At 33.9% G+C, this 13,338-nt stretch overlaps 1 protein-coding gene across 1 annotated transcript in view; it reads right to left on the reverse strand.

The window, feature by feature from the left end:
- The window catches only part of DENND1B (DENN domain containing 1B), a 207,076-nt gene that overhangs the window by 13,658 nt on the left and 180,080 nt on the right, over positions 1–13,338 (reverse strand). Inside the window, exons 18-19 of the mRNA XM_070939310.1 lie at positions 9,145–9,201; positions 8,291–8,401 (exon numbers count right to left, since the gene is read on the reverse strand). Coding sequence (XP_070795411.1) covers positions 8,291–8,401; positions 9,145–9,201 — 168 coding nt within the window. The remainder of the gene's footprint in view (positions 1–8,290; positions 8,402–9,144; positions 9,202–13,338) is intronic.

The following is a 13,338-nucleotide window of genomic DNA, read 5'->3' on the forward strand; positions in this document are numbered from 1 at the left end:
TTTATGTAGAAAAAGGAGAAATCCCCACAATTGCAGAATTCAATTCCTTCAAAAATGTCAGTATCCAAATCAGTTATAACTTCTGGAAGAGTAATAAAATATTCTTCTTTTTCCCACACTTAAAGGATAGAATTCATTTTGATTGTTGATTTTAATAGTGAAATTTTGTTTTATTTTTAGTCATATGTGTGATCTCAGAAGACATGGAATAAAAACTGGATAAAGTTTTTGCAACTGCCAAAGAAGATTTTTTTGTAATGTGAAAGCATGAACTGATCCTAGGACTAATTATAGGTGTTTCTTTTTTTGAGTAGTCATTTTCTATAGAGGAAAAATTAAGGCTGCACTTTGCTTGCTTTATCTCTATGATAAAATAGTGTGTTTATTAGCATTGGACTATTCCTACAGAATTAGAGTTATTTATCTTTTTGATTTATAAACAACTAAGTTTCTAAAATTGGCTAAAATGAAAGGAAATCCTCTTAAAATGTTATTTTTATAAGAAAAAGCAGAAATTAACATTAGTGGACTTAATTCATAAAAGTGGAAAGTAACTGACATGTTCATTTCTTATACTGAACTGCAAAAACTTTTGGAAAAGTAGATTGGAGTTGATTATATTGTAAGAAGATCCAATTAAATCAATAAATCCTATGTTTATTACAGTTAATTTGTATCAGAATTCTTCCCAGAAAACTGGACTGGAGAAAATAAATAGATATAACAAGGATACACAAGCTTCTGATTTATTGTAGAAAATGTAAGGCATTATATAAGACTTCTAGCAGCTGCTATGTTTTAAATCACATATGAATTCTAATTACAGTATATTGTAACCAACATTCAAATTGTCGTGCCCCTTTCTCCCAATGATTTTATTTGAAGGAATGGAAGTGATGTTTTTTAAAGACTACAATGGACCATTTGTAGCTGTTCCTTCTTTTGGTAATGTCAAGATGTAAACTCAAGTTATTTCTTTTAACTGTGTGAGAAATGATTCACATACGCATCACAGTGATTTCATTTTATGTACTCTAAATATAACTAATCGTAGGTCCTACACATTACCAACTGAATTTTTTAAAAACAAATCATAAACGACAAAATTTAGATAATTTTATGTACAATTTTATGGAATTCGGCCTTATTTTTTTTTAAAAAAAAATCAGCATGTTGAATTGTTCTACATTTGTTAATATAATATATATATATATATATATATATATATATATATATATATATATATATATATATATATATATATATATACACATACACACACACACATATACATACATACATACACACACACTGCTCAAAAAAATAAAGGGAACACAAGCTGAAGACATCCAAGATCTGAATGAATGAAATAGCCTTATTAAATACTTTGTTCGTTACATACAGTAGTTTTGTGTTCCGTTTAGTTGTTTGAGCAGTGTATAAACTACTGTATATAAAGAACAAAGTATTAAATAAGGCTATTTCATTCATTCAGATCTCGGATGTCTTTGGCTTCGTGCTTGTGCGAGGAAAGCGTGATCGGAGCTGCCGTCTCTCTATAAATACTGGTGGGGAGGTGTGAGGTGCTGGCTTTGTTGCTGTGAGCGGGTTGGTTGCCTGTGTTGTTACATCTTGATTGGTTGATGGAGTTGCTGTTTGCAGATTAGTCAGCTGTTCCGTAACATCCTGTGAGGGTGAGGTCCTTGATAGGTGCCCAGGCAACCAGTCCGCTCACAGCAACAAAGCCAGCACCCCACACCTCCCCACCAGTATTTATAGAGAGACGGCAGCTCCGATCACACTTTCCTCGCACGAGCACGAAGCCGAAGACACCAGCCTGAAGATGACAAGTGGGACCTCATCGAAATGTCACCAAGATACTCTCAATCTTACACAGGAAAAGACCCAAATACACTAAAACTTGCATACCTCTACCCGTGAAAATCTACGAAAACATATATATATATATATTATATACAGTATAGTATAATATATATAGTATAATATATATAATCAACTGCTACTTCCCACCTCTATCCCATCTTTGAAAACATTTATCAGTGACTGCTTGTTTTTCCTTTACTGTCGTCAAACTTTTATGACGTCATAGAAATCATGATAATAAGATTCTGCTGCAAAATACTGTACAACAGAGATGCACATAAAATTGAAATAAAATAAAGATGGCATGTAAGCCATCAAATAGGAATAACACATGAGAAAGACGGGGAGGGAAACCACTTCCCAACTGCTGCAGAAAAACCCAGGCTCTCATCTCATGTGATGTCATTGTACTTACTGCTCCCCTTTTGGCTACCAAATGGTGGCCTGCCCTTGGTTTAAATAGAGAAAGTACCTCTATGCTCTTGTAAGCCACCTTTTGCTACCACGTCCCTTAAGAGTTTCAAATCTTACTTGGTAATAGTAATAAGTAATAGTAATAAATACAGAAACAAGATATTTCATATTATCTTAAAAGAAAAAGAAATTAAAAATATGTAAGTGGTCAGGAAGAATACTGTCATTTATTGATCGATATGGGGTTCTTACATTCCAATATCCAGGAACCAATGAATTTCACCAACTCTTGCGTTCAACTAAAAGGATGTTGTTTCACTTGTGCTTATCAAAAAGTAACCCCTTCCTTTCCCTATGTTAGAAGATATGATTTGCAGCAACTGGGGAAAAATACTTTGAAAAAAATAAATGTTGCAAAGCCTAGAATGGGATCAACATCTCCAGATTGTACTAGATCAGTGATGGTTAACCTTTTTGGCACCGAGTGCCAAAACTGGAGCATGCGCGCTGTAGCACCGGAATCCGGAAGAGCAACTGGCTAGTACGCATGCACTCGGCAGCCAGCTGCTCTTCTGGGTTTTGTTGCAAGCATGCGCTCCGGCCAGCTGCTCTCTTTTGGTTTCCGGCACATGCATGCGTGCTGGCCAGCTGGTCTTTGCGCGCATGCACAACAGCCAGCTGCTCTCTTTTGGGTTCCAGCACGTGCATGCGTGCTGGCCAGCTGGTCTTTTACAAAGAAGAGAGCAGCTGGCCGGTGTACATGCGTGTGACGTAACCCAAAAGAGCAGCTGGCGGCGGCACGCGTGCCCACAGAAAGGGTTCTGTATGCCACCTCTGGCACGCGTGCCATAGGTTTGCCATCACAGTACTTGATGAACAGGGAAAGCAATTGTTGAAAAACTACTGTGTTTCCCTGAAAATAAGACAGGGTCTTATTTTCTTTTGAACCCCGAAATAAGGACTTGGCCTTGCATGTGCGTGTGTGTGTTTGAGAGAGAGGGGGGTTTATTTTCGGGGGAGGCGTATATTTAGGCCCACCCCAAAAATCAGTCTTGGCCTTATTTTCGGGAAATGTCCTATTTTCAGAGAAACATGGTTTTATAAGCTTTTTTTTTAAAAAAATGTTTTGCTTTTTACTTACTTTTCAATAGATACAGGACTGTGTTTGTATGAAGTGTTATTTTACATCCTCCCTGAAGTCATTTAAGCCACTAGAGGGCAGTCTCGTAATTTTGTGCAGCCTACATTTTCTATTTTTAATTAAAAGATATGCAGGCTGCAATATAGATGGATCATAATTGACAAGGAAAGACAAAAGATTGTCTCTTCAAACAAAAACTAACAGAGCCAAGCACATCTATGGATTATGCTTTCTTTTGTCTAAAACAATGTGCTAATTGACTGAATTTACCTTTTTTTTAATGAGAAATCTTAAGCTAAAACAGACTACCAAACTGTCGATTCAACACTGCTCACTGTTACTCTGCATGACATCTGTCACATACAATATTTTATTCACATTACTTAAATAGCTAGAATGGTGCCCTAGCATTGTGTAGAATTTCCTGCAAAAGGCCAAAACAGAGGAAAATGAGGAATGCTGGATGCCTGAACTTCAGTATGATTCCACGTGCTCTGCTGAATCTCATTCTGTGGAAAGCAAACAGGTATTTCTTCATTTCAGAAAAATAATGATGTTCAATTTTGCTTTGAATCTGTTGCATGCAACCTTCCATTCACAATAGGGCTGAATGTTGCCAAGATCGAGCTCTATTTGTTAAATTCATTCAATCTTGACAGATAGAACAGGACACAACCTATACCGTATCTCTGAGATTGGGAATGGTGGGGGTGGAAAAAGCACAAAGAGGGCTCTCTTCAGTAGGGGACAGCCTGCTTTCAGGAAACAGTCAACCTGTCAGCCTACAGAAGACTCACAACCACAGTGAGATTGCAGCCACAGTGAATACAGGGTTGCCAAGCCAAATGGTTTGTATTGGTTCAAAGACATTCCATAATTTGATTATGCATATAATTAATTCAAAAGTACCACCTGAAAATGTTCATTCAGCACAGCCATACGAAAAAAAAAAATAGTAGTAAAGCAACAGACACAAGTAGTTCAACCACATTTTTTGATGGCTTCTATACCACAAAGTAGATTTTGCTAAGAATATTTCACATGTTTATTTTAAGTTCATATATTTTACATAGCTTTATGAACATCCCTGGAGCTATATTATAGCAACAAATTATATTGCCTATATAACATAACATCTTTGTGAAAAATAATTCACTTTCAATTAACATAGTGGGATTTTTGAATCTGTATTTTGTACAAAAGCATTTTTTTTTAAAAAAAAAGTCTCTTACAAGTAACTGTATATTTTGAGTTACAAACCATACATATACATACATTTCACAAAAAACAAGAAAGCACAGCTAATTCTTCATTGTAACATATGTTCCTAGCAACGTTATACAGGATGCTACCAAATGTGTGACAAAGATTTGTAAATCAGTATCTTTTTAAAACATGAAAGGCTTCATTTAAAATGGGTCACAACCATAGCTGAAGATGATGTTCAGGATAACTAGCACATCCTCAAATATATCTGCCTTTGTTCTGCCTGAAATATTTACTTTTAAGCAATGCTGTGGAAACAGACCTGCATTTTAAAAGATCCATCTAGTTGATGCATCTATGGATACTCAAGAAAATCATACCAAACTCAAATAATCTTTTTACAATCTAAGGCATTTCTACAGGCTCCATTAAAAAAGGAAGGTAAAAATTAAAAGGAAGGAAAGGCAATGTAGGAGAAACTGTTGACATTTGAAAAATCCTGTCGTTTGCTTTCTCTTTCCTTTTTTAAAAAAAGTATTCTGTTCAAGTTAATGCAAAGGGGAGAGGGATTATTATTTAACCATGAAGGGATGAAAGGGTTAACTGTAAAATACACGTCAAGATTTTAATAAGGATTAATAATAAAAAGCCTCAGCCTGCCGCTTTCACTAGATTTTGTTGTGGTGGCTTTTCCCTTGCTTAGGGCAATCCATCTGTTAATTTTGACTTGCAATGCAGTTAAGCTCTTCCTTCTTATTCTCCCTCTCCCGCCTCTGCACACCCACAACCAAACAGACTAGAATAGCTATGAGGAGGCTGGCACATGTCTTACAGAAATAGAACAATTCTTTTCAGAATCTCTTAGGTGAAGATCAGTTGTGCTGTCATGGTGTGGGATCTCTTCCCTGTTGCACACAGAAAGCAATCTGGTGTACGTACAATGGAGAAGTTAGTACAATGAAACCCTTGGCAATACAGTTATTTATGCCTATTTTATGTGCATGTGTAAAATCTATGCATATTTTAATGCACTGATTTTTGAGCTCTAGCGTTGAATGGGTGAAATGTAAAAAAAAAAAAGCAGTTGATCTTGGCTGTGACAGAGATTAGTAAATATTCATTGTTAACAACTGATCTGCACTCTGACCAATGCCAATATTCTCACTGGGCCAAACTAGCCTTGTTTTCAATAAAAGCAGTGAAGTACCCTCTCCCTTGAGCCCTGTTAGACTGACGCTGCAGTTGGAACTGTCATCTTCACACAAAAGCAAAGGGGCTGGGCTTTACAAATGCAAAGCCTAATTGGGAGATCTCCATGTCTGTACCCTTGACATTTATTTAAACCTCATCAAAAAAATAGGAAATAACCAAACTAATTAGCAGACTGGCATACAAACTATTATTTGTTGGGGTAGAAAGCATATTCATATTCAGCTCTAGAAAACGACAATATTACTAATGACAATGTCAAAAACAGCATTAATATGATCTTCCAGCAGGAAGATGAGTTTGATTTTTATGCACTGTTTTATAAGGGCAACATACTGGCCCTAAATTACTAATATATTTTTTAATTTGAACTAATATAAAGGGAGAAATACTGTGCCTTGAAATCCAATTGCAGAGACAGGTCTACATAAAAAAATGTACAGTATGTACTTTTATAGAGTCTATATAGGTAAATTTTGCAGTAGAACTATTAAAATGTGAATAGAATTCTACATTAGGATAAGTGACACAAATACATTAATTAGTAATTGATATATGCAATAGAATAAACAGATCATTAAACTAGCTACTGGAGATTTCCAGACTTCATTTTTCAATACAAAATTCATATCAAGGAATTCAAGCTTACCAATGTTATTTGAGATCTATTAGCACAGCTCATTACTTTAGTAATACAATCTACTGTAGTACCTAAAATCTGAGTAGTTTTATATAAGTTCTAGCATATACTGCTCTAATCTATAAATTGCTCACAATCTATCCATGTCAATCATCTTATTCTGGAAGCATTTTGCTCTCAGTATTAATGTAACATGCACTGGTTCCATTTTTAAACAATTAATGATTGAAGTGCTGGAAAAGACTGGAAAATAGATAAATAATTTTTCATGGATATAAGGGACATATAGAAATAAATCCATGTGAAAATCCAAATTAAACCTAGAAATTGTTTCTTATGTCTATAGAAGACAGCTGTATATTTAAAATATACAACTTGCCATTTCCGTTTATACAACATAGTGAATGTGCTAGAAAATGGCATGCTAGTTGTCACAATGCTTAAAAGTGTTAACTATGCATCTGTACTTTTTACATGTATTATTTGCTTTCTCAGTTTTCAATATTTTACATATTTATAGAGCTAGATTTCTGAAAAACATGATATAGTGTATTTTTACTGACACCAAAAAATCTATAGATGCAGAAGTCTGCCCACTAAGGATTAAAAAAAAACTTTTACAGTAGATATAAACAACTTGCTTAGTTAAAATTCTAATATGTCTACATTTGAGTTCATTGTTTTTGGACTAAGAATTTGATAGGAAGCTCTACCTGCTCTACCTGTCATTGTGCCTAATCCCATGCTCTGATGCTGCTAGATATACATATGAAAATTCTACAGGAGTTTTACAAATATTCTAAAGCTTTAAAAGATATATATATTTTGGCAGGCTATTCCAAAATTCATCAACTATCAAAAATCAAAGGGTCAAATTTTTCATCTTCATATTTCTTAAAGTGAAGGATACTCTTTTTCAGTACTTAGATTACATTAAAATAAATTTTGTCACCATGAATATATAAAAATACAGTATTTACCACACTTTAGAAATTCATGGTCATGTTGAATAGGAATTACCCTTAATATAGTTACTCTCTGCAAATGGTGTAACACAACCTTCCATGTCCTAGGCTAATTTACAGAGGAAACACTTCTTTAAAAGCACACAGTAATTAGGTAAATTACATTTTTATTGCAGTTTCTTTTATTTATTTGTTTGTTTAAATTTACCTATTGCCCAACTCTGAAAGCCAACTCCATTATTATACAATCAATTCACCTTTATTTATAAGGTGAATGCCAGCTTGGATACATTTGAGGTAGGTAGGCTACTAATGACTTGTAGTGGGCAGTGTGTGTGTGTGTGTGTGTGTGTGTGTGTGTGTGTGTGTGTGTGTGTGTGTGTGTTTTAAGCAATGTTTTGTGGACCATTGGGCACATTTGCAATTTTGAGAACATTTCTCAATGTCTACAAAGGAGTAGTCTATTTATTTTTAAATGCATTAACAGAAGAAAACAGGTGAGAGTGTTTCCAACAATATTTTATAACATCTGTTACTTTTGCCTACTTATTGAGCTTGTAGACAAATTTTAAAACTATCTATCTACTGTTTTTATTTTCTAGACCTGTCTATTTGACTCATGTGAGACTCAGATACATTCATGTAAATAAAAATAACGCTAAAACATGCTTTGGAGAAAGCCAGCTTCCCATTTTATGTTTTATTAGCAGGTCAGGGAACAAGGATCAATAGAGGGTTCACAATGCTTATTACTGCTGTACATTCCATATCTTGATTAACAAGTATCTTGTGTTTGTTAACAATATCCAAAGGGAAAACATTTTTAATTACCTGTGCAAGTCGCCTTTTTTCTGTGTTCTCTCTTGGAGAATTATGAAAGGTACAGAATGGAGCATATTGTGAAAAACCTGAGCTACAAATTCCATAGCCATCTTCTCTTTCCTACAGAGAAAATTAAGACTGAAAAACATTTGTGACTACACATTTCTATATCAAGTTAAACATATACCCACCATTAAAAAAATTGTTAACTAAAAGATTTAAATGCTGGAACAACAACTACCATATCATTTTTAAATATGATGATGCTATCAAGTAAAAGAAAATTCATTTTGTACATTTAAGCCTTGCTACCTGAGGAGAAAGTGAAATAGTGCTCAAACTTCTTGATTTAAAAATGAATATTTTTATGAATGTATAATACACTGAATATATGGAGTCTTGATATGATGCCTCTCATACTTTTAAATCATACCCTTGGAAGGATTAGGGTGCTAAAATAATGCCACCATTTACTGAACCAATGAAACCTAAACAGACAACAATTCCTGCTGAATTATATTTCTCTAGTAAAAGTCACTTGCCTTAAATTCTCAGCTAGAAGCAAAGGCTTCAATTGTGACATCAAAGTAATCAGCTTTATGAAAACATACATCCTGTTAATAGATCTTTGAAGACTTCTGTTTTTTTCATGATAAATATGCAAACAATAAAGAGATTATTCAAGTAGATGCACAGAATGACAGAGAGTTGCCAGAGGGCTTGTTATAAAAAATGCATTGTTGAACAAAGGGCTAAGCATATTTCAAAAGTCATTAAAAACACAAATCTTGTGGGATTCATAAGGTATATACTTCAAACTGAAGCAAGAAACAAGGTAAGAAAGTACAAATTTTGCCACATACCTTGTGTTTCAACTTACTCTTCACCTCTTTTATTCCCTGTTTTGCATGATTTTTTGCCTGGAGGAAAGAAGAGGAAAGGAAAAAAACTGTTATCTGCAAAACAAGGGTTTGATACTGTCCTAGATGAAGTCAAGTAGAATTTAAAATTAAAATTTTCGCATTATGTGGTGTAACAAAAAGAAATCACTTTGTTAATTTCATACCGGATTGCTAACAAGGTGTGCATTAAGGTGTGCATTAATTGCTAAACTGTGCATTAAGAAATGGATTGTGGCATAGGCATTATTGTGTTATCAAAACACACTCTTTAAATTGGTATTTCTTTAATGTAACATTCTTATGAAATGGTGTGTCTGTAAAAATAAATCTTAGTTTGGCCACAAGTTGAATAGGAAAAAAGCTCAGGCAATAATATTCCAATCTAGCTCTTTTTATATGCAGAGCCATGTCAAAATGTTGTGTTCTTCATAGTTACTATTATTAGATTTAGACTAAAGTTTCATGCCATCTCTTCACATCAGCCTGAATAAAAATGACAATTATAGTTCGCTTTTTATAACAGTGAAATAGTCATTCTACAGGCAAAAGAATTGTAAAGAAGTGTGTTTTTTCTTTCAGAGGCAATTCTAACTTTAAAGAGGGACAAATTGTGTTTCAATTCACTTTATTATTCAAATTCAAATTCTTGCAACTCATTCTTCAAACAACTACAATAGTTGGCTATTTTTCTATCAAAACTAAAAGCCAAATTAAAGATAATGAAGCTATTGTTGCTATTTCCAATATATCCGTTACTTACGAGATTATGAATTGGTCTTTATATTTGCAAACTACTCTCCTTAGGACCTAAACTAAATAGAAAATGCACCTAAATACAAATCTAATTTAGGATGAACTATACAGGAAAAACAACCAGCAGTCGATGACTCACACATGAATTTTAGCCTCCTTGTACTGTTCTCACCAAGCCCTTGCAATTCCCCCCCAACTGTGCATTGCTAAGCTCTGTTTTCTCTCCTAACTCATATTCCTTGTAGCATGTAAAGGCAAAAAAAAATGGGCGGTAGGGGCAGGGGAATGGAGTAAACATTGGATATTTTTAAAATGTTTGCATGCAGTGTAGATAATCATATCCTCTAACTGCACACTCAGCTATAAAGGTCTCTAAACTTCATTGTTTTCATCAGACTAATTTACATTTCAACAGTATAGTATACACAGATTGAATGTCTCCCAATAGAAAGCATGAAGTTTTCTCCAGCAAGCGCATATTAAATACTGACTTCAGTATTTGTGACAAGTATATATACATGTGTGTATGGTATGTATGTATGTTTAGTTGGAGTATGTACAAAGGAACCTCCACCATTAATTGCTTAGGTGAGAATACTATGATATTCACCATACTTGATTTTCCATTGCCATCTGGACAGTATGTCTTTGAAGCTATTATTTTATCTATTCACATTTCTGCAAACTCATGACAGGACACCAAGATGGAAACTAGAAACTAAGATGTTCCTTATTAAACCAGTAAAATGCCCAGAAGATGTTACCAATAGGATGGTACATAGGCAATTTTTCCAGGATTCTCTTCAAAAATTTAAGTCAGCAGTGAATACTGGAACAGATTCATCATTACAAGATTATAATGATCAAAATAAGACAGAAACCCAGTGGTGAGAAAAGAGAGCAATTTTTTTTTTTACTATTCCATTAAAGAACTGTATATAAGTTATAAATGAACACATGAATTCACAGTACTTTTAATGTATTTACCTGAAATATGGCTTCAGTGTGATTTTGAATGATGTAAATTTAAAAATTATCTTTTGAAAATGAAAGTAGGAACTGATTCATTTATTCATGATTGAAGCTCAAAGGAAGGAAGCAATTTTCAGACATCTCCCTGGTTTTGGTTCTCAGTGTTTCTTCACCCATAGCATCTTCCCAACACTAAGATAATTTTCATGTATTAAGGAAACAGGTTGTAGTGTGATGTAGTGATTAAAATGTTGGAATAGCATCAGGGAGACTAGGGTTTAAATTCACCAATCAGATAACTCTTCAATGTTAAGTATCCAGATTATACCCATCTGGAACAACCTCAGGGATGAAATTGGATATTACTACAGTACTCACAAGATAATATAAAGTCACTGTATAATGTTTAGATTCACCACACTTTGATTCAAGTTCAGAATAGTGTGGTCTATTAACTGGATCTTAGAAGTGTTACTAAATCAAATTGCTAGTGCATATCCTTAAGCAATATATACAAGAAAACTCATTTATTTGTTAATGTGCACAAGTTCACACTGATCCCTCATTCAACAAATACTCTTTCAGTGTGGTCCATTAAATTATTAGTCATTGCTCTACAATTTGTTGACTCATTGCTGCCCAATCCTTTGAAGCCATTATTGGCATAATAGAATTATTAATTTAAATATGTTTCTTGCAAATCATGAACTCTGTACTGGATCATTTAATTGTGAATCAAATTCCCTTTTATCAAACTCAAATCAATATTCCAAACCTTGGTTTGACAAACTCTAAGCCTTAGCCAAGGTCATGGTAATTTCAATTTACCAAAATACCCAATTCTGTAATGATTCTTCTTTCTGAGAAATATTTATTCATCAAAGAATACAAAAGGAATTGAAAGAGAAAAAACAGTCACTAACTAGTGAATTAGCATAGGTTTCAACAAGAAGTACAAAATAAAGTTATGTGTTCTGGTGTCTTGTCTTGCTCGTCAGTTAAATCCAGCTTTAGTGTCAACAAAGTCTTCCTAGGGACCAAATACTTTCATGATTTAATGAGAGGTCCATTTGGTGGTAACTTTCATAGGCCTCTATTATCTGATCCACTCCTGAATAACCCTCAATTTTATAAACATATATTCAAAAATTAATTTATTTGGTAAACCCTAAGGTAAAGAGATTTGATCTCATAGAATTATTGAAAATAATTCCTAACTGATAGGCTTCTGCATTGTTTTGTTCACTGCTAATAACAACTCACTATTAGTTCCTAAGAGGTGGGTGAACTCTATCACTCCCAATATATATAAGAAAGATAATAGGCACAATCCTGTCAACAATTAGTCAATCGGCCTTTTGCCAATAATTGGCAATTGTTATGCCAGATTTCTCTATTATAAACTTTTAGACTGGATGAACCTGGAAAACATCTTGCCCCCCCCCCCCCCAATAGGCAGGTTTCAGCCCTCATAAAAGTATCCTCATCTTGCTTTGATGGAGATTCTGTTCCTCACTGGAAACTTTAGAAGAAATTAGTCACAATACCCATTGACTACCACCTTTTCAGGCTGATAATTTTTTAAATTAAAATACTATCACAGAAATTAGTGACAATTATAATGACCTATCCACATTTCCCCTACTTTTAAAAGGAGATAAACAGGGATTTATTTATTAATTACCTTTAATTTCTATATTAATGACACCATTGTGACCCTTTCTAAGCTGGAACTTCATTCTACTAAGCTGGAACTTCATTCTACAACTCTAGCTATTTGATCTATCTCTATTTGTTTTTATGTAGATGATGTAACTATTTTATCTGTAATTTAAGTGGGCCTTGATAGTTGCCAAGTTCCTTTACTGATCTACTGCTCTAGGGAATTTCTTGAAATTATTTATTTATTTAATTAATTGTTTTTTATTGAATTAATTGTTTAAGAACTAAATAAAGCTATTTAGTTTAGATAAATAAAACTATTTAGAAACTTCTTTAAAAAGTACTTTAAAATTCCTGATCAGATGGAGAATTTTAAAAAGACCACTTAACCAGGTAAAGAACTTCAAATATCTAGGCAACCATTCTGAACCTTCCAGCTGCTGCAATAAACAACTGAGCTCTATATAGGAGCCCAGAAAGCCTCTGATGTGATCCTTAAATATGTAAGCCATCCAAGCAATAATCACATTTAAATTAAATAGATCTAAGGAGCTTGGTACCTAGCTGTGATGCCCAGCTGTGTGTTTGTTAAGGATGCTTTGACTTTGGAAGCTATCCAGTTTATTTCTTAATTTTATTTTATTTTTAGGAGCTAAATTTTGGATTCTTGCTCAACCTCAAATGCCCTACTTGGTTAGAGTTTGGCTGCAACTCTTCTGAGCCATACCTAAAATTTCAGTATCTTATAGTTTTACTTGAAACAACTTT

Source organism: Pituophis catenifer, unplaced genomic scaffold, assembly GCF_029215685.1.
Source record: "Pituophis catenifer annectens isolate HBS135680 unplaced genomic scaffold, rPitCat1.0.hap2 SCAF_3, whole genome shotgun sequence".
NCBI lineage: Eukaryota > Metazoa > Chordata > Lepidosauria > Squamata > Colubridae > Pituophis > Pituophis catenifer.